Source organism: Phyllopteryx taeniolatus, chromosome 14 (genome assembly GCF_024500385.1).
Source record: "Phyllopteryx taeniolatus isolate TA_2022b chromosome 14, UOR_Ptae_1.2, whole genome shotgun sequence".
In the NCBI taxonomy this organism is placed as follows: Eukaryota; Metazoa; Chordata; class Actinopteri; order Syngnathiformes; family Syngnathidae; genus Phyllopteryx; species Phyllopteryx taeniolatus.
The window spans coordinates 13,832,916-13,860,575 of NC_084515.1; the positions used below are offsets into that span (position 1 = coordinate 13,832,916).

The 27,660-nt window shown below is 41.5% G+C and overlaps 1 protein-coding gene across 6 annotated transcripts; it reads right to left on the bottom strand.

Annotated features, from left to right (window-relative positions):
• Positions 1-26,722, bottom strand: lpin2 (lipin 2). 6 transcript variants are annotated; one of them, XM_061796277.1, is made up of 20 exons: positions 20,847-21,214; positions 19,291-19,491; positions 16,899-16,994; positions 15,807-16,246; positions 15,165-15,291; positions 14,763-15,060; positions 13,937-14,036; positions 13,686-13,873; positions 11,519-11,612; positions 11,368-11,437; positions 11,195-11,287; positions 11,038-11,120; positions 10,812-10,959; positions 10,175-10,323; positions 9,172-9,258; positions 7,853-8,005; positions 5,732-5,846; positions 5,214-5,317; positions 4,236-4,391; positions 1-4,117 (listed from the first exon to the last, which is right to left on the bottom strand). In XM_061796277.1, exons 1-19 carry the CDS (start codon positions 20,943-20,945, stop codon positions 4,247-4,249), a joined length of 2,790 nt encoding a protein of 929 aa, XP_061652261.1. In that variant the 5' UTR covers positions 20,946-21,214; the 3' UTR covers positions 1-4,117; positions 4,236-4,246. The 6 variants fall into 6 exon arrangements, with proteins under 6 accessions (XP_061652261.1, XP_061652265.1, XP_061652267.1 ...); XM_061796281.1 differs by lacking the exon at positions 20,847-21,214 and adding an exon at positions 26,512-26,722 and having other exon boundaries at positions 1-4,391; XM_061796283.1 differs by lacking the exon at positions 20,847-21,214 and adding an exon at positions 23,893-24,022 and having other exon boundaries at positions 1-4,391.
• Positions 26,723-27,660: the final 938 nt, after the last annotated feature.

Here is a 27,660-nt window from a genome sequence, read left to right on the forward strand (position 1 = left end):
TTCAGCAGCTCAACCAAACTTTATTTCATAACACTTAAAAAACTGTAGCTGTCAGAAAGTGATGTACATGAAACATGAAAGACAATAATTACAATGATACAATCATACATAACTGAATAAAACGTTTTCAAATTAAATTAGACAAGCGCTCCATTGACATTGCCATTTAGCATACAGGAGGTGCAGTTTTATTCCCTCTTGTTGCACATGTTGCGTGAAGCTGTTAGTAGACGAGAGAGCAAGATTCAAGTCTCCCTTGCCCAGTATGACGGCAACGGGCTCATAGTTGTCGCAATCACAGCGTGTATGACGTTACTACTTTTGCAGCAAGCTGAGTTTGAAATTAAACAAGCAACTGTAGTTTTCTAACAGTCAATAGTGTGACTGTTACCGTGTAACACAAACACAGTGGGCAGTCGTAGATCGGTTTAGCAACATTTCACAGAGCTGTTACGGACTCCACTGGTTTTAATGCCGTATTTATTACTAGTTTAGTGAAATTCTCGCAAGCCAACAGACATGGGCGCTGCCATCTTATCTATACAGACCCGCTGTCAATCACCAATCCAACACGGCTGCTGCTACAACTGTGATTGGCTGAGCGTGTAGGTGGAACATCCGCCTACACACGCACACAACTTTGTGGTTAAGTATGGACAACTCTTCAGTAGTAGACAGTATTTTGTATGAAAATAAAAAAATCTAATGCAGACAGTTGTGTTCCAGAACAGCATTCTACCATGCGGTGTACAGCTAGTTTGACATTTTTGGGCGTGTTTACAGGCGACAGTATCTCAAGTAAAGCGACGATACAATACAATCATCATACATACATACATACTGTAGCCATTATTTTGCCATGACAACAAAACTAAAAATGTTCACACTCCTTTTTGTCACGTTACAATAAAAAAAAAAAAAAAAAAAAAACACCAAACTGCAAGTACGCGGGGTCCACTGAAATAACGAGTTAAGTAAGTAGTAGTGAGTTGTACAGGTGCGGAAAGGGGCGTGTGAAGTGCTGTAGACAAAATGAGAGCTCAAACACAAACATACTCATTTAGAAACTTTATTGAATACAAATGATACCATAACAGCCAGAATCCATTCGGCCTATTTTCTCTCCTTTTTTTTTTTTTTTTTTTTTTTTTTTTTTTTTAAATACGCATTTCCTCTTTACAATTTGTCGTTTTGGAGATACTCTAAACCACATTTGAACCTATAAATGAACACTGTGGCATTTCTGTGTGGGTGGGACACACACAGAAGCAAGCATCATTCACTTTCGAAGAAATGACAAGAACGAGAACAATAAATGAAAGGCAACACAGAGTCATCCGCCCATCCTATAGAGTGGATCTTTTTGTTTGTAGGTTTGTAGTACAATATAACAAAGACGTGTGTGAGGTGGGCGGGACGGTTCCGAAGGTGACGTGTGCGCTGTCCACACAAGATGGTTTACTTTCATAGAAAGAATGGATTTATTTATGTTTATTTATCGCTAACCAGAGGATGCACGTGACTCAACCGTGGATGCAATAACAATGAGTGATACTGACCATGCAGTCATTGGTGTTGTTTGTGCTTAAAGCCCTGCTTTCCTTTTTAAAATTGATTTTCATGTTCAGTCCTTGTTCACTTGCCAACTAACGGAAACCTATACAAAGCACTTCGTGTGCACATGAACCACTTGCTGTTCTAACAAGATAAGAAAAATATCTGTATTTATAGCATGTCGCATTTTCCACCCTACGGAGATAGCATCGGAGCCATAACAGAGGTGGGATTTATGAAGTTTAACACCCAATGCTCACTGGCAAAATGTGTCGAAAGCAATTGTCGCTGTCCAAGTATCTTATGTCCATGTGGAATGAAGGGAGCTGAAGTCAACCCGCCAATTTGCCTATTTATGACGTAGTATCAGGATAGAGGGATGCTAAGAGTAAAGTTTAGCACAGAGACTCGCTGGTCACGAAAGCAATTGTTGGTTGGAGTATTTTATGTCGTCTCAGCAGGGATTTCCTCGACTTTTTCACCTGTGTGTGAAGTTTGAGGGGGTTGAAGCGGACGGAACAATTCTAATACGGGAGATTGAGGATCGAGTTGAACATCAGAGTCCCTGACCACACCCTTTTTTGTGTCGAAAGCAATTGAGACGAGTATTTTATGTTATATTCTAGTTTATTTTTTCTCCTGTGTGTGAGGTACCACTGTGGGATGAAGGAGTAGAAGTTGACCCAAAAATTTGCCGTCTTTCTACGTGTTAACATAGGATAGCGGGACGCCACCACCAGAGTCTCACTGGCTACACCATTTTGTCGAAAGTCACAGTCCCTATCCTGTACCCTGACACGCATCTAATTATCTAAATGTGGGAAGCTGTAAAAGCTGCGTGAAGGTCAACGTCTCACTTTCAGTTTATCAGTATCAATTTGCAAGGCACAGGCAAAAATAGGGTTGGCTCTAGCTTAACGGGAAGGCGGTGTGAAAGGGGCTGTTGACATTTAATTTTCTTGGGTCTATGAAACTGTGGTTAAAGACGGATACATCCCCTGAGCTTCTAATACGGGCTCTGATGATGCCATTTTGCAGGCTCTTCGCGTGGGGGCAAAGGTTGTTGTTGTCTGTCTACCATCATCTCAGCACATGACACCACGTCGCGTGTGTGCGTGTGGCTGAACACAATACAACTTAAGAAGTTACAAATAAACACATTTGAAACAGCACTAACAAATAAGCTAGAGCGGTGTTAAGTGATTACCTTTCGTCGTACGAAAACATACGTGGAAACAAATCGTTAGCCTGATAGCAAAATTGTCTGTGTCCTTTTTAACTTACTGTCACAATATCAACAAACAATATCAATCTGCCTGCTAAAAATTGTTTGGTTTTTTTCTTTATGTCAGCATGGATTCTTAATCTTTCAAGAATTGAGGCAACAGGACTCTTCTTGTTGAAATATGTGTCATTTCTTTTCTTGTTTTTGACAAGATAAAAAAAATGATGTGCAATTATGCTATTAAGCTAATGCTATCTTTGCTTATATATGATGAACATTTTTTGTCCTTTCTGCAACACTTCCTCTGAGGTTTTTTCGGCTCCTGTAGGTTACCCACCCATGCTCGATGGGTTAGCGTTGATGCTAGTTAGCGTTGCGTTTGAGCTTATTAACATCCCGAATACACTGCATTTTTCTCTTAAACGTCATTTTAGCTTCTCCGCTATGGAAAAGAAGCTAAACATAAATTCTTAACTGCTGTGTGAGGTGTGCACTGCAGCTTTAAGACCAAGTGTGTTTGGATCATCAAGTAATACCTCTCCTTTGTATTATGTCAAAATCCTTCAAATGGAAGCTTCTTTACACACATTCAGTGTATATATAAATATATATACACAATTCAAAAGTTTGTGGTCACTGAGATTATTTCTGATCTTCCATGAAAAAACACACTGTTGTATATAACAGAAATGTCTTTTTTAAAGAAAAGCAGTTCTTTCGTTTGTTTTTTTTAACCACAATGTCTGGACTGGATTTTTATACACACCACTGCAAAGTTATCGGTTTATGGCATGCCAAGAAATCTTCATTAAGACACAAAGAAACTGAAGTGTTTGTCATTTTCTTTAAATGACAATAATTAGTTTTTTCATAGATGAGCCCAAACTTTTGAACAGTATATATGCTGAGGAATGTATGTGGTGTACCTTATAAAACGTGTACTATTATTGACTTCAAACAAAGCAACGCAAAAAGCATTCCTGTTAGCATTTAGTGCTAATGTTGTCCAACGACGTGACTGTAAATGACAAAGCAAAAAGCATCACGATCAGTAATAACTTAAACATATCACTTAATCATAAATAATAATAATATTGACTCAGCAGAGGGGGTTGTTGAGCATCATAAATAGAGCGTTATATGCTTCTATTGTCCTTTAAGTGAGCCGATTCGATATAAGGAGTAGCTGCTCCGTGTTGAGAGAGTGGAGACATGACCTTGAATACTGAGCGTGACTCATTCTCACTGTACCGCAACGCAGCAGCCATTAGCAGGTCCAGAGGTGCGTCTGTATGGCGGCGTTTTGTTTGGCAAAAGCAAAACTCTCAGGGGTGTCTTCTTTTGTGTTTATGGTGCCAGGAAAAAAAAAGAGCAAGTCTTGTGATCCCCCTGGCCATCCTTTTAAGTGCGATACACGTCATCTTGGCCTTCTCCGTGTGCGAGAGAGCGCGAGTACCTGAGCGAATATCAGAGCAGGTCCGCGGGGTCCACGGCGGGGATGGGCTGCCTCCAGAAGCAGAAGGAGCTGAACTCGGGCATGGTGAAGGCCTCGTTCTGCTCCTTGCTCAGCAGCGGAAACACGTGCTCCACCAGCTCGCTCAGCCTGCCATAACTGGACAAAGCACAGTTGCTCTTTAAAGGGGATTTGTTTTAATTGCTTGCATACAAAAAGTTGTATCTTGAATGCCAACACACGCACGTAGCAAACAACAACGTTCACGCGGTGTGAGTTTCGGCACAATGAGCGTTGATGCTGTTCCCCAACTGAAGCAGTTTGTTCGTGCACAGCGGTGTTAGTAAATTGAGGTTCCGCTGAAAATTTGGTCATTTGCCTATTGATGAAAATGCATCTGTGAGTGAGTCACTATGCACATCCACCCGTCTGTTAGGTAACAGTACAGATGGGGCTAATTTGCATAATAAGCACCCATACATCGAGTTTCTACATCAGGTAGACAGGGTGAAGATCCAGAGCCACTTTCACTATCAAGGTCCCACTATAGCGCAGATATTTCTCTAAAATGTAAATCTGTTTGGTATTGTAATATGTTTACAATACGTTTAAAAAGTGTATTGAAGTAACTTTCAATGTGATTACATCATGTGGAATGTGTACTTTTAAGGTGAAATTCTTTTTCATTTTATTACCTATACATTTTATGATCACAAAAACAAATTTGCATTCCAATTGATTTGATTTGAAAAGTATTTTGTCAAATTTCAAAGCGTTGAAAGCATGTATTTTTTTAAGGTGTAATCTATAAAGAAAAAAATTGTATGGTCTCTCTATATGACAGACTTTCACCTATCACGAACGAGGGACTCCTGTATAATATTTTTACAGCAGTTTTTAGGAAAGTGACAATGTTCATTCTGTGCCAACTAAAATGTCCACCGCAATTAGTTTAGAAGACTGGCTGGCAGGTGTACGTACGAGGACTTGTTTCCCTTTGTCTGTTCCTGGATCAGCTCTCCCTTCGGGTTGACCGTGAAGATCCGGCAAACGGGAACGCCCACCTCCTTGTAGGCAAACACGTCCTGCACAGACAACATGTAGCAAAGTTTCAGTTTGCATGATACAGTGGACAGATAATTTACTGAATCAGTCATGTTATTAAAATTAAGATTGGTTAAAAAACATTGGTGTGCGTGTATCCCAACAGCAGAAGTCCCGAGGGAGTTTGTAAACACACAATAAGGAGTGTATACATATTTAAAACGAGCTCATACTTGATTATATAATACTCAGGCTCATATTAGCAAAAAGTTTCCAGATTATTTGCCGCCGAGTGTGCGTCATGAGGACACGTCAAGACTGGATGTTAAGCGAGCGTGTCACTTTTTCTTGGGAGATACACAGTCATCTGCTTGTGTTGGTGCGGCTGGAGATGTTCTCTGCATTAGATCACTTGACGTCTTGCGTTTGTGGCCGTGTGTCTGGTGCAAACTCACGTTGGCTCGGTTGCCAAAGGCGGCGTGGAACGGCTGCTTGTTGTGCTGAAACAGGTTCTTGATGTCAGTCAGGCATTCGATCTTGAAGATCTCCGGTTTCTTCTCGATGACCTCCCTGAAGGAATGCGAGATGGGATGATTATAGCTTCATTTATGTTGGACAGGCATAACATGGAGCAAGAATTTCCCTGTGCCCGGTACAAATGAAACGAAGGGCTATTATGACAGATGTAGTTGGCGAGACCTTGGACGTTGCTGTGGTTACGAGCGGAGACGACGACGACACAGCAGCAGGAAACATAGCGGACAACGCCCGCTCCCATCCAGTGTAATTAAAGTGGAAATGCTCTATAATACAGAGCTGCATTTAGAGCAACACATAGTACATTTGGGACAAATGACAACAGAGGATGCCAGAGGGCTTTGGCGCTTCCTCTGTGTAAAATCAAACTACAGCAGTCAACCAAATGTTATTGGTTCCAGTCCGCATACACAAAAGCCCATGATGAGGCATGGGAGACAGACTGGATTACCATTACAGGTCCAAGATTTTTTTTTTTTTGGGACTGTCCGTTTCCATGTACACTTCAAGTGACACATATCCGGAATGGTTGTGTTTACACTGACTGAACACATGAAACAGCCCACATGCACAGATGCCCAAATTGCATGGGAGTAACTCCACAAACACAACACACAAATATTAAACGATACGATACTAACCTTTGGTTAGAACTGGCTGACTCTTCACGCCATTAATTTATATGAGGGTAACCTGCACATTACCCGACTGAAATTATTCCATCAACTTAATGATGGACACACTTCTAATGAAGCATTTTTATAGCACATTACAATTAATAGTCTACGAACGCTTCCACTGTAGTTTAAATTTACAGTGGGTGTTTTTTTTAACCTATTTGTCTGTGTTTTGTGTATATCCAATCTGTGGTTTTACATTGCACTCGCACTGGCAAGATATTCAATAGATATCGGGATTTTTATATCTATCTATCAGAGGCCTGAATCTTATCTGAAGATATCCTATTCGCATATGTCCCAACTGTGACACTTGGGAGCAAACCAAAATCTGAATTGTGTCACTTCAGCCTTACTTGACACCAAATTATCTTGAAACTATCTTAGCACATACGGCTTATCATAATCAACTGATGGAAGAGGAGAAAGAATTCTGAGTCCTGTTCTTCTACAATGGAGGCCTCCCAAATTAGGTGCATCGAGTGTGCTATTCCCTGCCTGACCCATATGAGGATGCCAAAATCTACAGGCTACCATATTTCTTTAGAGCAGAGTTGGAGGCTGTTTAATATGTATAAAATATTGCTCTGGTGCTATCTGTTGTCCCCAAGCACCTATTGGTGAAATGAGGGGAGGATCTACATTTAGTCAGGCCATAGCCTTGTCGAAAAGAAAAAAAAGCACTTTGCAGCTATCTGGTGGCATTTATAGGCAATTACAAACCTTTTTGTGTGGGTGACTTGGATTTTTGCAATTTGCAACGACAGGGCTGAGTCCCTAGCCCCTAAAAAAAAAAAACGGGCTTTACTGTGTTAAGCAATGCTAGAGGTTATATCACAATTCATTTGAAAGCAGCATTTTAAGCACAACGAGAGAAAATAACAAACATCGACACCCACAACATTGTGACGCAATCACACAACAGAGTTGAACGCCGTCCCTTCAAAATGATCTTTAACTCAGCGGTTAAGACTCCACGTTTAAATCCATCTCAGAGATAGTTTTGGTTAGCAGCTAAAATGCTCAATCAAACATTAATTCTGTCTGGTGTCATACTAGAACAGCTCCAACTACCGGAGACAAATTCCTTGTGTGTTTTTTGGACATACTTGGCAAAATAAAGATGATTCTGATTCTAATTGTCACAATGAGGTAATTTCTTAGCCATCACTTTTTTTTTTTTCTTGGGAAAAGGGGAGGTATCGATTTTGGGGATGAGTTTATTGTCCAAGTAAACAAACTAAGACACGGCATGGCCACAGTCTATTGACAGATTAGACAAGAGGGGTTTGGGTGTGTGTGTGCGCGCCAGTGAGTGAGTGAGTGAGTGAGTGAGTGAGAGAGAGAGAGAGTTCAGTTTACCTGTGGAAGGCCGAGAAAAGGCTGCTGGGGGACAGCATGAGGGGCCCGCGGGGCAGGATGGTGCCGCCATCGTTGACCCACTGCAGGTAGCCCCTCGTCATGTCAGCCATGCCGATGGCACGAGCCGAGCAGTACAGGAACTTGTAGCCGTTCCTGCCGACGGAGAGGAAAGAAAGTGGCAAAGCGCTAAGAATAGCACTCTAATTAAATCGGCTATATCAGAGTTTGCAGTATGCCTTTTGCGACCCGCGGTTCATCTGTTATTGGCCCTTGGCATTAAAAAAAAAAAACGTAATTAAACACAGCCCGCATCAGAACATTACGATTAAGGCATCACGTTGCAGCTAGGTGGAGAAAGTGGTCTGCCTCACAATTCGGAGGTTCAGGGTTTGAGTCTCAGTTCTGCATTCCTGTGTTGTGTCTGTATGTTCTGGGAAGATGTTTATGCAAAGGAAGAATGTAAGGGTGCATGAATAAGTAAGTAAGTAAGTAAGGAAGGAAGGAAGGAAGGAAGGAAAAGCTGCTAGGACGAGAGTGTGTCTGAGGGGAAGGAAGGCAGGATGAAGGTCATAAAGTAAGAAGGGAAAGAAGAAGGGCAGAAAAGTAGGTTTCAGCCAAGGACGGATAGAAGTAATGATGAAAGAATAAAAAGTCAAGGAAGGAAGGGAAAGCTGCATCTACTTTTGGCCCACCCTGGATATTTATGTATCTGCTTAGCATATCTCAACCTACATTGGATAAGTTTTAACACGTTTAAATCAGCAAAAAGGTGAATCATACTAAATGGCCCACGAATCCTTCCATTTCTTTTCTGTGTCGAAGTCCATTGGTTACTTAGCCAGGTTAATTAGGCACAAACGCCGTTCATATGCAGTCGAGACACTAAGACGTGAGCATCTCCTCTTTGAAGGGAGTCTCAGTCTCCAGAAAGTCACTAAAAACACCACAATAAATTGTTGAGTTGGTCGCTTCCCCCACTCCCACAGTCATCATGGTAATAAAAGCCGTGCTCCGCCTTAGCACGAGACAGAACCGCACCCCAAAAAAATGAGTGATTTGAACCAGAGTGTGAGCAGTAGATATTAAGTATTCTGTAATTCTTTTTCCTTTTATACATTTTGACAAGATGTCAGAAACCCTTTATTTGGACATCTGGGAAGTCTCTTAAACTATTAAAAAAATACATAATATAGTATGTCTCCTTTTAAAGCAACCCTCATAAATTTTGGGCCATTATAAGTGGAAACCCCGCAGCGTGACAACTGTGAAACAAACCCAGATGCTCCTTCCCCTGTCGCCACTGGTCATTGTGCACTTACTCGGCTACTGAGTGGTAGAGCTTGGCGATCCCCTGGTGCGTCCAGTCCTTCCCAAGCTGCGGCAGAATCTGGCCAAACACGTCGGACCTGCAAATGACAGAAACAAAGTGAAGTGACTATCAAGAGAGAACAGTACATAGCGCTCTCGTATAAAGTCACATTAGCTGCTTGTGGTAAAGGCTGGAGTGTCTCAAATGTAAATGAGCTCATTACGGAGCCTCGCGAGCGCCACGCTAACGGAAGCCACATGTCACGGAACTCCTATGGGGTCACGCCAGATAATAAGCCGCAGTCAATCTGGCTCTTTTGATGTGCGGGCCACCTATGCGCCCTCGCCGAGCGGGCTTCGGAGAAAGGAAACAGACATCAGTGGTGTGTCGGAGGTGAGCTGTAAGCTAATTAAAAAGTGAAGGCGTAAATAGAAATCACATTAGAATGAGACAATAAGTGGTATTTTGAGGGGGGTAAACATGTCTACAGCATATATTTTACTTGAGGGAAAATGCATCAAACCATCTCGGTGCTTAATTGCATTCATCTAAAAGATAACTAGCATGAAAGAGTCTTATTTTTTTAATGTGTGGTCTCTTGACAGTATATCCCAATCTCAGTTAAACGGATGCTTACAGAGAACGTACAGTGATCCCGGTTTGGGCTATTTGCTGTTTTTGAGCTCAGGCCAAAGCCATGCCTAACATTAAACTACAGCTCTGTTGAAATCTTTGTGCCAAGGAACTATGTTGAACTGAGGGTAGGAGCTTCATTTAGTCACACCATAACCTCGTCAAATAGAAAAATCTGCCCTAGTGAGAATAAGCGGGACAGAAAATGGATGGATTGACTGATGCTTTGCCACCATCTGGTGGCATCTATAGGCAATTACAAAATTCTGTGGGTCAGTGAATTATACCATCATTTATCACGTGATTTGAGAATCTACAATCACATGTACATTGAATGACTGTAAGAGGAGTGCATGTCACCGACTTGGTGTGGAGCCTACTTGGTGATGGTTCCGTCGATGTCGGAGATGATGACTTTGTCGTCCCAGTTCCACAGGTAAATGGTGCCCTCACAGCGGCACGTGCCCTGGTACTGCGTGGTGATGCTGAACGTCACATCATTGGGGCCCTCCTTCAGTTTTAGACTGGCCTGGCAGGAGGCAAAAAACAAAACCAAACAAAAACAAACAAACACATACCAAATAATGTTGAAAGAAAGAGTTTCAAATTAAGGTTTGTTCAGATCCATCTAAATTTATCACTGACTGTTTCGGTAACATCAATCAACTTACCCATCTACCCATCTTTCTCGTACAATTTATTATTCTACCCATTAATCAATGTGTCTATCAATCTATTTACCCATCTACTTATCTACCTATTAATCTACTTATTTATTCAATCTATCAAGATACTAACCTATCAATCTTAAAATAATCTATCAATCTACCCATCTATCAGCAACCTAAGCTTTTCACATTGAATGGGGAAAGTACCAATTCCAGCCAGCAGATGGAGCTCCAATCAGACAAATGATCTAAAAACAGGCACTTATTTAGTATTTTGTATAATTCACCCCCCCTTCATACCACGTTGGTCAGTAAGTGTATAATCAATACCATTTATAAGTGCACTCACGATCTGATCAGAGGAGAGGCGTAGCGACTTCCTGTAGGCGTGCGGGCCTGCGTGCTGTTGACCGTCGCTCAGCTGGTGTCTCTCCTGACATGACGCGGCGCTCACCTCCTTGCACTCTTCGTCGCTGGACGAGTCTGTGCTTTTAGTCCTTTAAAGATACGTTTAATTAAATGTACTAATAAATATGCAGACAATATAGGATTTGGCGTGATAGACTAGCACTTACAGTGAAGTGAGATTCTCTTGTGTCATGGCGGATCCTTCCTCCCCCAACTGAGACTCCTCCTTGGTTTCAAGCTTAGTCTCAGACTGCATTGACATTAACAGAGAACTATGAAACTATTTTCACACTATTCAAAAATGTTGTCAAACAGCACACAAACCTGCTTGATTGCACTGTCCGCCCGTTTTCGCCAGAACCACCAGCGGCCCGACTTCTTTGGCATCTTCTCCTTTACCCAGGCTTCCTCTGTAGCCTGAATCATACACGGCAGTGTTCAAATACACAACAATGGCAATAGTGAAGAGCGTGAGCAGAGAAATACATTCGAATTACCTTTGGTAAATTCTTCTGAAATGCTTGTAGACTTAGAATTAAAGGTGCAGCAAGAGTCCAGTTGTAGTATCTATGACCACCAAGAATTGAGAACCAGTTATTTACTGCATTAGTCGTGTTCATTTGAGTGTCAAAACTAAACAACGCTTACCTATTTCCTATCTTTACAACAAGGTTGGGATTATCTATAATTGCAGGATTTTCAGCAAATTCGTGATAGGTGATGATGTGCTCCATGAACTTTTCTGGAGAGAAGAGAACAGTTACAGAAGTTCAAAACGGCTATGTCAGCTGTGAAAGAAGACAGTCTTCATTGTTTCCGATTAAAACACTTCCCAAGTTATACTAACCTGCCTGTTGAAAGCGATGAAACTGTTAATAAATAGTGATGAATTTCAAATGACGAGTATCACTGTTTTAAATTGTAATTATCCTTAATAACATATTCAACATAATGTGCTTTGCTGTGGGCGAGACCCAGGACAAGTGTTGCGTCAACTCAATACTGCAGCGGAGGCAAAACTGCTCTGAAGTGGAGGTATACGCAACGTCATCCCTCAAGTCGCAGAACAAGCTGCCCTGTGCTGCCACTCCTGTCTTGAAGCCTCCAAGTAGGAACGGCTAACGCTTGCATCAAGTAGAATGAAGCTGAGTAGAGTTGAAGCACATTGCTTATTATTACTTATTTCTATTTCATTGAAATGTCATTATTTAAAAAGCATCTAATGAATTAGACTGATGGTTAAATAGAGTTCCTACCTCTACTAAATCTACATTTCATGGAGTCTAGCATACATGAAAATTCACTTTGGTTGTCGCCGTTTGTAATTTTTAAATGTCAAAAAGTACTTAGGGTTGCTTAATACTAAGACTTTACGCCGATCTGATCGGTGTTACCGGTATCGGCCGATAATTAGCATTTTATGATGATCAGCTTTGATGTCATAATTTGCCGATCCGATCAATCCGCAAAAGACATTTAACTCCGCGTCGCTGTCGCGTATGAATACAAAAGCCAGTTTATTTTTAGCCTTGTCACGTCTCTTGTGGCGCAGTACTGCAACTCTGTGACGGCCAAGAAAGTTTTTTTCAATCTTGTCGGTTAAAAACACATTGGTGTAGAACTATTTTGCAGTGTCTCAGACAAAACACGTTAATTATTTGCAGTCTGTGCACAACTGAAGTACGTTGTGGGGAATGTCATCTAAATGCTTCAACACAAATTGATCGGGCACCTGAAGAATGTACACAAGGAGGAGCATGCCCCGTTCAAAAGGAAAAGCCAAACCTATGCAAACTCTGGACAACAGCCGTCCATATAGCCGGGACAGTGAGAAAGGCAGAGTAAGCATGTCATTAACAGTATTTATTAAAGTAATATAATTGCGACAAAGTAATTTAATTCCAGTAAGTTAGCACCCATTATTTCTGTCATGTTGTAATATTGATCTGACCTAAACTTATGTCAGTGGCCAATCCTTGATGCCCCCTAGAGGTCGTTGATGTTTTAACTTTTGTCTAAAATGCTACAGAATAATTTTGAGCTGGGATGTGCTCCAGCACGCCTGCGACCCTATGAGGATAAGCGGTACAGAAAATGGATGGATGGATGGATACAGTAATCAGTATACAGTACACAAGTATATACAATACATAAACAAGTCACGTAAATGGCAACATTGCTCCATCTTGTGATCGGATCGGTTATCGTTTTTTTAAACTTGTTGATCGGCCCCAAAAATCCTGATTGTGTAAAGCCTGCTTAATACCTGTATATATTTTTTTGTATTTAAAATAATACATGTTGCAATGCTGTCGGTGTGTACAGCTATGATTTTTTCTCTTGTAGTAATATTGTGATAATACCGATAATTGTCATTATTTTGGTCATGTCAATTATGATATGAAATGTACATAACATTTTATCTCTAGAATGTGACGTGTTTTCATCAAACTATACCTCGGTTCAAGAATTACAACACACCATCTTTGGCGCAGGGGTGGGCACCTGCTCCGTTCTTTAATCAAGCCCACTGAGCATTTAAATTATCAAGAGTATTGTAATATTTGTTACATTTATTTAGCCATCCCCACCCCCCTTAAAATTGGTGAATTAAAAGTAAAAATGTATTTATAAATCTCAGGAAATAACTGGTTAATTGATTTTGTTTTACATTTGCACACGCCTGCTTTGCAGCCTCATTACATTTGAAGGGTCTCGTAGAAATGAGCCCTCTACTGCGGGGTGTCCTAAATGTGAGAATGGCTTGTTACCATAACAACCAGAGGCAGTTGCAGCTAAAGAGCACTTCCACTACCTTTGGAGATCTCCGCGTTCTCGGTGAGGCCTCCACACAGCGACAGCGTGACGTCTGGGAGGTCGCTGGCCGAATCCGACAGACACTCGGTGCCGCTGTCGGCCGCGGCGCTGCCGACTGACTGCGGCGACTGCGAACCCGAGCGAATCTCTGTTTCCATCCAGTGCTTGCTGGCCGCCTCAGCCTCACTGCAGCGAGAAAACACGGAGTAAGATCACATCGTCTTCTTTTAACACGGTCAGCAGTCTAACCTCTTAGGAAAGTATCTGGCGGCTACATCAGGCTCAAGTGCCTTTAGGTCATCCAGGTAGATGTCCTCAGGACCCTGATGATGACTCCTCTTCGGGACACCTGCATTCAACAAACAAACTGGTCACCAGTTTGCAGTAAGGGTTGAGAGGTATGGCCTCAAAATATAATTTCAGATTTTTTTCTAAAGAAATCCCTATTTGAATTGATTTTCCCCCTTCTCTTTTCGAAAAAGTAAATCACAGTGACATTGTTCTAAAAAAGTTTTCCTTTTTGCTTTTATCCCTGTCTCAGATTTGATTCATTTCTCCTTTGAAACAGTTTTTTTCAATGTTGTTGTTTTTCTTCCCCTAGCATTAACGTGCATCAACCTTCACAGAATGTTATGTATTTATATCTTACAGATAATGCGAAAATAATTCCTCTTGTTCAAAAAAGTCAAAACATGTGAAAACCACTAATAAATACATAAATACAATTTTACATAAAATATCCGTCAAACTGCATGGCCCGGCTGGTCCATTTTAAAATTTTCTTAGCGTAACGCCACACCCCCTCCAGCTCTCTCATAGTCTTTTTCCCATCCCAGAGTTGTACAGGTGAGACAAGGTGGCAAAATATTTGCAGCTTAAGAGCACATACCCTGGGTCAAAGGTTTCCAACATATCGATAAATGACTGCTTTAGCAACGTATAAATAGGCCTCATGTCTTTGGCAATGTTCAGCGCAATTGAATCTGTGATTTGTCCTGAGCAATAAACTCTAACTAATGAATAAAATCGATGAATAGCCCAGCCCTACCCATGCTGAACACCAAATCATACCTACCTTTCTTCTTAGAGGGTGAGTCGCTCTGCTGGCTGTTGGCGGGGGTGGAGGTGACCACACTGTAAGGCAGCACGTCCACGGACTCCGTGAGAGAGGCGAGATTCTCACACGTGGTTGTGTAGGTGCTCGTAAGAGCATGTGGCTCGGGCTTGACGAGGGCGCACGCCGGGTGGCCCCCGTCGTCTGTTTCGCCGTCATCCTCCATGGCCTCGGAGCTCAGGATGACGCGGAAATGGGTGCTCTCGGAAGGGGTGATGGTCACCGTTTTAAGGAGCTCTGCCTTGTCTTTTTTGGTGACCTGGATATTGAGATTGAACAGTGGATAAAACACCGTTTTGCGACACAAAAAAAGGCACAAAAAAACAAAAACATAAAAAGTCATTTTGAAGGTTGCTTTCTTACCCTGGTTGTTTCCGGGAACTCTCCCCAGGTCCACTGCATGTGCGACTCGGCTCGCAGCAACGTCTCTGAGGGTCTCACCATCAGTTCAGAGTCACTTTTTGGCGAAAAGGCCTGTGATAAGCCATGGCTAAATGTACAAAGAAAGAAATACATAGATAAGAGGCAGTTTATTTGAGGTAGGTGCTATATTTTCTCAAATACTTGCCATCTATTGACACTAAGGCCTTCTTTATTTGTACAAATGCTTCGGTACCGTTGGAGCTTCACACACGGCTGCCCGTTGATTGGTCAGCAGAGAATTGTTAATTCTATGTTAAAACCGGATTATAATGTGTACATGGGGAGTTGGAGGTGGAACTAATTGGTCACATACAGTGTGAACGCTGTGGCCAAGTATTCACTTGCTCCAAGGCTGTCAGACTATGCGGCTACTATTTCATGTATAGTTCTCAAATGGTCGATTTGTTGTTGTTTTTTTCTTACCCAAGATCAGGGGGACACAAGGGGTCCTCGGTTAACAACGGTGCTGTTATACAACATTCTGAGGTTATGAACTAGTTTGCGCAGCGGCATAAGTACACACCTATATGGTAGACTATGGCGTTATGCATTTAAAATCCTTGTAAATGGCAATAAACCCACCTGTCATTTGCTGTCCAGTCACCATCAGACAGTGCATAACCATCCAGGTTGTGTCTGGCCGCAGGGAGCCTGGGGTCAATGTCTCGTATTGTGGACACTGAGGGCGATCTGGACACGTGCGGCACAGTGGTGTCCTCGTCAGAGCTCAGGTCCATCTCAAAGATCTCCTCATTGGTCGTAGTAGCAAGTGTATTAGCAGCAACAGCGAGGGCAACCGGCATGGGGGGAGTCAGTTCTTCTCTGCGGGGGTCTCCTTTGTGCTTCTTCTTCCGTCTTTTCTTCTTTTTCGTAGAGACGCTGGTCGGCGCGGGTGGATCTTCCTGGTCGGCCGGGTCGTCGTCTTCCAAGTCTTTCGACGGCCGGCCCTCCACCTCTGAGATCCAGAAAAGGTGGCTCTCTGTCGGGATCGGGGATGTAGCCAGGTGGGCAGGGACAAGCTGCTGGAGGACAGAAAAGGCACAAACTTAAAACGAGATTTTAATTAATTTATTTATTTAAAAACAGTTCCCAGGTGTCTAAGATGTCTGTGACATGCTTTCCTCAAAATACTCAAAAGATCAAGAATGTCCAGCATTATTAAAATGAGCCACTGCTCAGCCTGCCCTCTCCACTGCAGGGCCAATGCCATGTACAACTCGTAACCATGACAACCGGGGATAGATCTACGGGGGGGGGGTTGCAAGCGGTACCCCGAGCGTGAAGGGAAAAAAATGCGAGCACCCATAAAGACAGTAAAACCACAGTTTGTTTTGTCACTCGGAGGCAGCACTTCATTACAGTGAGAACAGTGTGAGAACTGCTTGCTGACAGACACATTTCGGGGAAAAAGGCAGCTAACACAAACTTGGTTGTATAACTTCAAACTTGATGGATGGGCAGGCACTCCAGCGAGCCAACTGTTTATATACAAATCCATACGCGCCGATATATTGTCTCATCAAAGAATGATCAACAGCAATTTACATCTTGAAGACTTTAGGTTGCTTGTTATCACTCTTGAGACTGGATGCCACACACTTGGAGGAAAAAGGACACCGGTCACGGTGTTGTAAATACTTTGAAGAATAAATCATATTTTGTTATCTTACTTACATTCAGCTGCTCTGTTTCCTGAACGAAAAAAGCCTCGCCATTGTCGCCGAGTTTCATTTGCAACTCCACGGGCTCTCCATTCACTTCAATGTCAATCTTGATGAAAAAAAGACAGACATATCAATGACCAGAGAGCAACACAATAGAGACACTTGTATAGGGTCATTTGGATTTAGTTTATATGGAGTGATAAGCTTGGTATAAAACCTCTGGGAACTCACTGGATGGAATGGATGGATCCATTTTCTATAACACTTGTCCCATTAAGGTTAAGCGGGTGAGCTGGAGTCTATCCCCGCTGACTTTGGACAAAGGCGGAGTATAAACTAAACTGGTCACCAGTCAATCACAGGGCACATAAATGGCAAACAACCATTCACAGATATATTCACATGAACAAGTTTGAGTCTTCAATTAACCCAACATATAGCGCCGTGAAAAAGTATTTGCCCTCTTCTCAAATGCTCGTTTTTTTTTGCATGGTTAACCCACTTTAATCTTTAAGATAATCAAACAAATGTAAATATCAGACAAAGATCACCCAAGTAAACGACAAAAAATGGCAGTTCCCAAATGGTGATATTATTTACCACGGAAAAAAAACTATTCACAACTACCTGTCCCAGTGTGGAAAAAGTTTACTGCCCCCTTGATAAATCATGAATTAACTGCAGCTTTTGATGTTGTACTGTAAATATCTTACAGCCAATAAAATTATACTTTTTGGGAAAGCTGAGTTAATTTTCACTGCCCACAGCCAAGCCCGATTACCTCCAGATGTGTTAAATCAAGAAATAACTCAAATGGAACCTCTGTGAAAAAATGAAGTCAGACAAAAGATCTCAAAAAGCTGTAACAAAATGGCACGATCCAAAGAAATTTAAGAACAGATGAAAAATAAACGCCCTGCGATTGGGTGGCGACCAGTTCAGGGTGTACCCCGCCTCTCGCCCGAAGATAGCTGGGATAGGCTCCAGCACGCCCGCGACCCTTGTGAGGATAAAGCGGTCCAGAAAATGGATGGATGTAAAATAAAGTGATTGACATCTACAGTCTGGTGTCACAAAGCCATTCCTCAAGTTTTAGGACTCCAGCAAACCATGGTGAGACATTACCACAAATGCAGAAAACACGCAACAGTAGTGAATGTTCCAAGCAGTGGCCATCCTACAAAAATTACCCTAAGAGCACAGCAAGAACTCATCCAGGAGATCACACAGGAACCCGAGAAAACATCTAATGAACTGCAGGCCTTCCTTGCCTCAGTGAAGTTCAGTGTCCATGACTCAGCAATAAGGAAAAGACTCCATGGCAGAATTCCAAGGCGAAAACCAGTGCTGACCAAGGAGAGCAAAAAAGCTGGTCTTTCTTTTAAAAAAGCCTCTCGCCTAGCAGATGTGCTAGCCATGACACTACTATGTTGTTCTGGCTTGTTAACTCATCACGAGAAAATGAGGCTCGTTCGGCAGTCACAAGATTTAATTTCCCTCCCTCTGGGCGCTACGAGGAAATTTACGCGTGGCAAGGGATGATGGCCAATTTTAACGCCTAATTAACTAATGAGTCCAAATAAATGAGGGGCCTCTTTAACCCTGCCAAGCGGGTGACAACTCAATAGCACGAGAAGTCCTCTGCAACGACCACCTGGAGGCTGCTCTACCGCAGTGGGCTCAATATAGTCAGGAACACTGTGCATACTTCAAGACCAAAACATTTTAAATATCTATTACTGCATAGTTGAGTAGGTGTCTTTATTTTGGTGCAGTAAATGCCCTCAGCCGCAGGCGGCCTTTTTCTCCCGCAGTCTCCTCTCCCTCCCACACATTCAAGTTGTAGTGCTCGTTGCCCTAGAAACGGTCCATTCATTCATTCCTCCAAGTGCATCAGCATTCTAGGGAGCCGGTGAGAAAGTACTAACTGCTGTGTGATTCCCTGGCAGACCATTCATCTTTGCAAAGAAAGAAGCAAAAAAAAAGAAAAAAAAGAAAAATAAATACTACCGCGAGTGTGTCGTAAAAACGTCTAGAAAGGGGAAGACAAAGCCTGCAAATGCCAGAATTTTTCCACCTTTCCTAAGGTCACTTCTCTGCATAAAAACAACAGCAAAATGACACTGGAAGAATTGTATTTTAAGCGCCCATTTCAGGGTTATTTTCAGCCATTTCCGGTGATCCTTCAACAGCGAACTCGTGCTAAAGATTTTGTCTGAAGGCTACCAAATTTGAGCCACATATACTAGAAAGATGGTCATTGCTAAATTGCCCCAGAGTTTAGTTTTCGTTATGCGTGACCAGAGCAAGACTTTTGACAACTCGCCATAAAACAGGAAACATAAATCAGCTCCACGAGGTCAGATCTTGAACAAACATCGCTAACAGTAAAGGGAACTCACCACTTTCTCTTTGGAGCGCAGCACGCCCAGCTTCCCGAAGCGCACGTGGAAGGGCGAACACTGGTAGGTGTCGTCCCGCTGGCGGACGACCACGACGTCGATGCATCCCGACAGTGTGGCCTGGTTGATGCCCTTGTACAGCTCCTTGACGGTGACCAGCACCTGCCCGGCTAGCTGACCCACGTAGTTCATGGTGTCCACCTGAGAGCAAAGTCCAATCTCCCGTGAGCCGGGCGGGTTTACAAGGTGTACGATCCCAGAAGAAAATCACCATAATAATTATAAACTGGCTACTCATACGTAATAAACTTGATGTTGTTCCAAAAAGAAGCAAACAAAGACAATGTGTCAGGCCAGGGGCTAGTTTACAGGGGATTGTAAATCCACTAACTTTGTTGACATAACCCGAAATGTTTACATCTCCCGCTGACCTTTAGTTCAGAGTCTAGCCATGGAAGAGGGGAGCTGCTTAGATTTGAGAAGCGTGTGTGCAAGAGCGGCATTACGCTATGGAGGCAACCCACATACCGTATAAACAAGATAGCGGACCGTTGTAAAAACAATCATACACACTTACATTCACACCTCTGGACAGTTTAGGGGAGGGGTCACCAAAACGGTGCCCACCGGTAATAGCTAACCACCAAGGACCATATGAGTAGTTTGTTGTAAAAACAGCTCACTATTTTTTTTTCCATTACTATTCTAAAAAAATAAATGGTGCCACCTTCCAGTGAGCAGCATCTAACTTCTTTTGTTGATATTCTTTTTCAAATTCCACTTTGCATTGGTGTAAATTTGTAAATAGAAAAACAATAGTATAGTTCAAAAGGCAGAATTGTAGCGCATGACCAATCCATAGCATTCATGGTAACAAATTAGCGGATGCAATGACTATGAGGCATTTACACCCAAATAATTGGAGGAAATTTGTTATTCCAGAAGTGTGCGTAGCCCTTCCTTCTGATTAATCATTAGCCAAGAAATAGCTCTCAGTTTCCAAAAGGTTGGTGACCTCAGATTTAGAGTACTAAAAGAACCTGCATGTTTTTGGAATGTGGAAGGAAGCGATTTGAACCCTAAAGATTAACAGTACGTGAACATACCACAAGCAAGCCTTAAACGAACATCCTCTCCTGTCCTGAGCACCGGTGACCACCAACACGTTTTTTCGCATTTTGTCCTTATAATACAGTCGGCGCGATCCGCTCTTGTTGTCGTCTTCACGGTAACGAGTGTATCCGGTCGCATTTGAGTTGGCAAGATAAAGCCCAATGATCAATGACATCATTGATCGGATCGGCGAATTATGACATTAAAGCCGATCAGCATAAAATGCTAATTATCTGCCAATACCGATCAGGCCGATAAAATCGGTGTAAAGTCTAGTAGAAATAAGAGAAATCAAAACAGTACAGATGTGAACAGTTAAAGAGCACCAAACAGTCTTCTTTTTTTAAGCCTTGGAGCTAAATGTAGCCAATAGTTCCGGTGCAAACACACAACGGTCCTCCCAAAAGGTCCTGCGCTGGAAATGTAGCGTAAGACCAACTCACCAGGGACCAAGAGGATCTGAACGTTAAGGAGTCCTCAAGCTCACTGCTGTCAGTGTTGTCGTCCGTGCTGGGGGTTCCTGAGGATCTTTGTCTCTTCATGGTGTCCACAAGGCCTCGTGACACTCCACCATGACAACCACACGCTTGTTGTATAAGGTAACCCAACCATCTTGAGGGTGCTCTTTATTTATCCCCGACTTATCACCACATTGGCTCACCGCGCTCATGTACCAGTGTCATAAACTTCATAATAATTGAGGTTTTTTTTTTTTTTTTAACCCCAGCACACAGTATCCTCAGAGTTGAGCCAATGAGGTGACAGTTTAATGTGCTGATGTCTGATAAGGCGACACTCACTACCCAGTGTTTTCCCCCCCTGATAACAAGGTGTACTCTGCGGTATGACATTCTTGCACACACTGTCACATGTACGATATGATCATTGCTGCGTCCGCTTGTTATTGTGACTAATCGGGGCGGTTTGTGGCTTCTTATTTGCTGCCAGCTTCCACCAATAGGATAAAGTGGTACAATGGCTCTGGGTTACTGCAGCACATTAATTAATCTGCATCCAAAGCATGTGACAGCACATACAGGACGATGAAAGTATTGTAAGGTGTAATTCCGGAGGGGATTATTCACTTACTAATACAGCGTCCTAAAATGAGTCCAATTGTTCGTTGTATATTGAGTTACACAAAGCAGGAAGATGTCTGCAGTGGAGAAACCTCTAGGGGGGAAACACACACTGTTCCGGGACCTCCGATTTGTTCGCACTTTCAGTCCTTTTTTTCCCCCATGGGATGCAATGGAAATAGAAATACAGTAGACCCTTCCTGCGTTAAAATGTTGCCTGTCAAGACAAATGACAACAAACATTGTTGTGATGCTGTTTCAAACGAGTGAACAAGTTTGACGTACTGCCATATGCATATCGCATACCCGGACTTCCTCTATAACCAGAGGAGGAGCTGCACTCTATCTGTTTACAGAGTAGCTGTGTGGCACTTACACTATCTGTTCAGTGTGGAAACTTGATGTTCCCCTGTACCATAACCAAACAAAAAATGAATACAAACAAATGTACTATAACTGTACACACCAAGTGTACGAGTTACCGTTTGTGAATTAAAACTTTGTAATTGAAGTTAAGACACTGTTTGGTTCTAGTTTTACAATTATAGCAGCACCCATTACCATTTTAGACTTATATCTGAGTTGAGACTGTAAAAGAAATAGCGTCAAATTCAGAGTTGTACAACTTCAGGGGCCTTGGAAGGCACTGCTACCTATATCTATACATTTAACACAACCACCCTACCAATAAGGAATTAAATCTCATTGTTAGTATTCATATTAAATATGATTCTATGACTTAAGAAAATACTATCATAATACAGCTGTACTTATCCCAAGAATAATACCATTGTTTGTGCTGGGAAGTCCCACGGCACAATTGGTTTTCGATTTAGCGACAACAACAGTCTCCCCTACCAGAGTGACAAGAGCTAAGCAAAACACACAAAGATCACGTTACACTCATTTGAGCCATCAACAAGTGTGCTGAATGGAAATATCGAGCGACGCAGACAGACAACACCAGTTCTCAAATCACTGACAGCAATATAAAAAAAATGTAAATAAAAAAAATGGAAGCTCTATTTTTGAACATTAACTGTAATATAATTCCATGTGAAATCAATTATTAACTCAATTTAAAATGTTCAAACATAATCTTTTGATCAGTGACCGGCGCATGGCAGCTAGTTGGAGATGTCAACATATCAGTCTACCGCTTCACTCGGTACACCTTCTTGCTAAACAGCATAATTCAAATGTGCGACACCTGTCACACAAGATGCAAAACAAAGTACTTGCTTAGTTTACAAAACATTGGTCTGTGAGCCAACGGGAATCAAAAAATAGGAAGCAGAAATCTACCTAAATCAAACAAGTAGCAGCACAAACAGATGGATTCAATTGCACGACACCAGTCACAAGATATCCAGATCGAAGTTTTGTTGAAGAAGTGCCTGAACAAAAAGCAGGTAGAGAAATCTACCAAAATAAAACCAGACGCACCTGAAAAGAGATGGACTCAAATACAAAGGACAAACCACAGAAGATCCAAATCAGAGTCAATCTGTTGACAAAAAATTAGTTGATAGCAGCTGAGAGTCCTATCAAATAAACCGGGAAGAAAAACAGGAAGTGTAAAAAAAAAAAAAAAAAATAAATACCATGATACAACCAGTAGCAACACAAACAAATGGACTCAAATTCACAACACAGTCAGAGAATATCCAAATCAAAGTGCTTTTTTGAAAAACTGTTGCTTGATACCAACCGAGAGTCCTACCAAGCTAACAGTAACGGGAGCAAAAATAGGAAGTAAAACCTACCAAAATAAAACCAGTAACGGTACAAACAGACTCAAATGCACAACACCAGCCACACAAGAACCTAATCAAAATCCTTTGTTGACAAAAAGCTGGTTTGTATCAGTTGGGCGTCCTATTAAACCATGGAGAACGGGAATTTAAAAAAATAAAAAAAATAAAAAAATAAAAACAGTAAGTAGTAACCTACCAAAATCAAACCAGGAGCAGCCCAAACAGATGTACTCAAAGTGAAGCAAATGCACCACACCTGTCACAGTTAAACCAAATCAAACTCCTTTGTTGGAAAAAAGTTGGATGATACCAGCTAAACGTCCTGTCAAGCCAATGGAAGTGACACTGTACAGGTATATAAAAAAATGGAAGTACAAACCTAGGAAAATGAAACCAGTCCAACAACCAGCACAAACAAATGGATTCAAATGCACCACGCTGGTCACGGAAGATCCGATTCAAAACACTTTGTTGCCAAAAAATTAGTTGATACCAGAGTGCTCCCAAGCCAACAAGAACAAAAAAAAAACAGGAAGAAGAAACGTAGTAAAATAAAATATGAACCAATGCTTATGCATTGAAACACTCGCCAACACTGGAAAAAGTAACTGGGCACCAACGTAGTCTGTTTTACTTTAAATGAGTGCGCTTACTTCACAGTAACCGTAGTCCTTCAATGCTGGCTGAAATGAAGTCTAGTGAGATATGCAGATGTTACAGTCAAGTCACCTCCCCCAAAGAAAAAAGATATTGTACTATACGCACTATCTTTAACGCACTTGCAAATATTGGCTAATGCGTGTTGACAAAGATGTTTTGACTGGGCTTCATCAGTCTTGCGTAAGTGGTTAGGAAATAGTCATGCTCATGTGACAATTGAATGAAATGCCTCAGGGAAAATGTCGTTGTGTTTGAACTCCACGACATCCGCGTCTGTCAAACTTTATCGATTATATGGAGACTAACGTTGATATTAATTGATAGTGGTGAAATGAGACTGTTACTTTCAGTTTCATCAAATATAGGTGAATACGTCATTGAACTCAAGACCTTCAAGTGAGGCGTTAGGATCATGAACTAGGGAGTAAGGACACAATTGTAGAATATCTTTTAGAATCGATTATTTTACCAATTATCTCTTTGATTAAATCAGACAAAAAATATTTAGCATTTTTAAACAACAAAATGTGTATGTGAGTTGCAGATATCCTTGTTATCAAAATGGGGTCACCATCCTCACATATGAGATTATACTATCTGTGACTTTGTGTATGTATGGGTTCAAAAGGCGGGCCTGGCCTGCTGAGTGATGTGGATGTCACTGAATGAAATTAAGTCTTACTTGGTCAATTTTTTTGTCTTGAGATACGAGCAATAATTTGAGACGCCAGTGCAGTTCAGACTCCCACCGCTAGATGGTGGCGGCAGTGAACTTCAGATCATCAATTCGCATAGGTTTCCTTGCAGAGGAAGGACCATACATAAGAAGAGGTAGAAACAACATACCCTTATGAGCTGCCCGCCTACGGCGACGATAAGCTATGTGGGTTAAAGTCGCCAGCACATTCCATGTGTGTGGACGGCAAAAAAAAAAAAAAAGACCCAACGGTGCCAGCACTTTTTTTTTTGCTTTCTTTCAAATGTTATGTATTGATAGCAAATGCATCTCCATGGACAAAAAAGTAAACATGAAAATCGGTTGAGAAATGAGCAAATGACGACTTAATTTTAATGTCCACACATTGCTTTTGATGGGAACGTCGACCTTCCAAACATGGCCGCCACGTAGATACGTCACTTACCCGGGATGCTAAATCACACTGCCGTATCTAGTCTTCATATCTATGGGAAGGACAATATTGTTTGGTGGCGGTAATGCACCATTAAGCTGGTTTTCCAACAGCCAATAAACCCCTCAGAACAACAACAACAACAACAACGAAGGAGATTACCTACAGTTGTGTTTTTTGCTCACATTTTTCATGTTTGCAGGTTCTGTGGAGGGCAAATATTATTGTGGGGTTTTATACAGTAAAATAAGTGAGTGCATTTTTTGTTATCAAATCACATTTAAATAATTTTGGCGGGGTTTTTTGGGGTGGCTGGAATGGATTCATTGTGTTACTATTCATTTCAATAGATAAAGATGATTTGAGATTTGAATGTTCGACTAAGTGTGGTCACAGGAACTGTATCTGTAAGCCTTATATTTTTAACTTTAAATGTAAGATGCGTTTGAAATGGCGGCAGCTGCTTATCTGAAGGTATATGTCCCGCTTCGGACAAATGTAAAATAACAACTAATTGTTGAAGAGCTGCTTGTATGCCTCTTGACTACTGTTGAGGTGCCATTGAGCAAGGCACTGCATAAGTTGTTTTGGGACAGCGATAGAGGCCCTGTATCTACTTGGTATTGTCTTAATAACATGTTGTAGTGAGTACAGTATTGCAAACCATTTTTGCCTACTACTACTTTGAAAGTATGCAGTCGAATAATTTGGGAAATTTCCACTTAAAATAGGGTCCAAAATTCCAAATTTCTAGTTCCTCTCAGGGAACCACACTTTTGAGAAGCTGCTACTTACTGTTATGTGGCCCTTTCCAGGCTTGGCATTCTTTCCACTGACACACAACACAAAAGCGCCTCATATTGTATAAATATCAAGTAGGGAAAAGAAATTGAGGCTTTTAGGAAAAAAGAAATTGAGCCATTAAAGCCAACATGTGAGCATATTAAAGCCAACATGACTGGCAAACGTCGCCACGGCATTTGAACGTCACGGCTAGATTTGTGGGAAAGGACGAAAAGAGACGAAGGGGAGAAAAAGCTCTCTTGCCGTGGCTAATGGTGGACGTTTAAGACACAAGTGAATGAAGAATGGAAGAAAGTGCAAAATGAATGAGACGCCGCTAACTAGCCGTTGTCATCCGTCGGCTAGCTGCTGTTTACTTTATATCGGCTTCACCGTTCAAACCACAGGCAAATGGCAACCGGTAATAAGCGACATGCGCCGCCTATTTACTCCCTAAAGCAAGCGCCTTTTACTCGTCTAAGTGTATTTATGTTATAATGTAATTTTCCAAAATTAATAAGACACCAAATGAATCATTCGAAGCTGGTGGGGTGGGGGTGGGGGGGGGGGGGGTGTCTGCTAGCTTCTATGCTAACTTCCGCTAGTTGCCTCGGCGATGTGACAAGATGACAAACGTCGCCTTAAAACGACTATTTCCTCTTTTTTTTTAAAAATATATATATATTTTTTTCAATTTACCTTCTAGTGGCTTCAGCGAGGAGTTGTTTATCAGCGACTCCCCGTGTCCTCTATGTCCTCCATGTCCTCCTCGCCCCCGTGGGTGGAACTACTACTACTACTTCTCCACCTCCACCGGGGCTATGGAACCTCCCCGACTGGCTGACGCGTCCGTGACCGAGACCACCGACCTGGGCGGCGGATGAGTGGGGAGGAGAAATGCTTCTGCTTCTGTGTGGAGCTCGGATATGATGATGACGGTGAGAGAAACACACACATCTAATAATAATAATATTAATGCTCAGTTTTGACATGCCCTGTAATGAAGCAGTGGAGAGTATTCATGCAAATAAAATAAAATAAAATAAACATTTTTGAATATTTTTCTATATTATTCAAAATGTTCAATTTGACCAGTCACATAACAGAATTGGTTAATATGAGTGCGGATTCTGGAAAACATTTTTTGTCATTTTTTTCCCAATAGGTTTTCTAATATCTTTGTGTTTTTTTCTTATATTGATTTATTTTTCATGTAATATTTTATTTAGTTTTCTATTATTTTTGTCTAGTACTTTTGTAGTTTGGTGTTATTGTATTTTCTCAAATATTGTTGTATTTATATCCACTAATATTCTGTACTATATTCTTGTATTTTTATTTTTCTGCAGCTGTTTTTTTTTACGTATTTACTAGTATTGATTTCATTATGTTCTAATATTTAGTATTTTCCATATATTTATTATATATATATATATATATATATAATATTTTTTGCATGTAATTTCTGGTGTATTATTTTCTAGTATTTTTCTATTTTTCCCATTGTTTTTGTATTTTCTTGGAATATATATTTTCAATATTTGTGTATTTTTCTCTTATATATTTGTATTTTTTAACGCAAATATGTATTTTTAATCTAATAGTTTTTTATGTGTTTTTAGTAATTTTGTCTACTGTATTTATGTAATTGTTTGTTCACTGGCATGAAGGCAGTGCTTGTTTGTATGCGCCCTGCAATTGGCTGGCGACGAATCCAGGGTGTACACTGTCTCTCGTCGAAACCAAGCTGTGATAGGTTCCTGCTCAACCGTGTCCCAAATGAGGACAAGCGGTGCTATACAAAATAGATGAATGGACGTTTATTTTTCCTTACTATGAGCATTTGTA

Bases quoted from the DNA above. Each gene is read 5' to 3' on its own strand.
- lpin2 (XM_061796277.1), bottom strand. From the start codon at position 20,945: ATGAAGAGACAAAGATCCTCAGGAACCCCCAGCACGGACGACAACACT. The intron at 8,006-9,171 runs GTAAGTGCACAA...CTCCGTCGGCAG, and splicing joins CTCTACCACTCAGTAGCCGA to GAACGGCTACAAGTTCCTGT. The intron at 5,318-5,731 runs GTGAGTTTGCAC...TTGTCTGTGCAG, and splicing joins CCTTTGGCAACCGAGCCAAC to GACGTGTTTGCCTACAAGGA.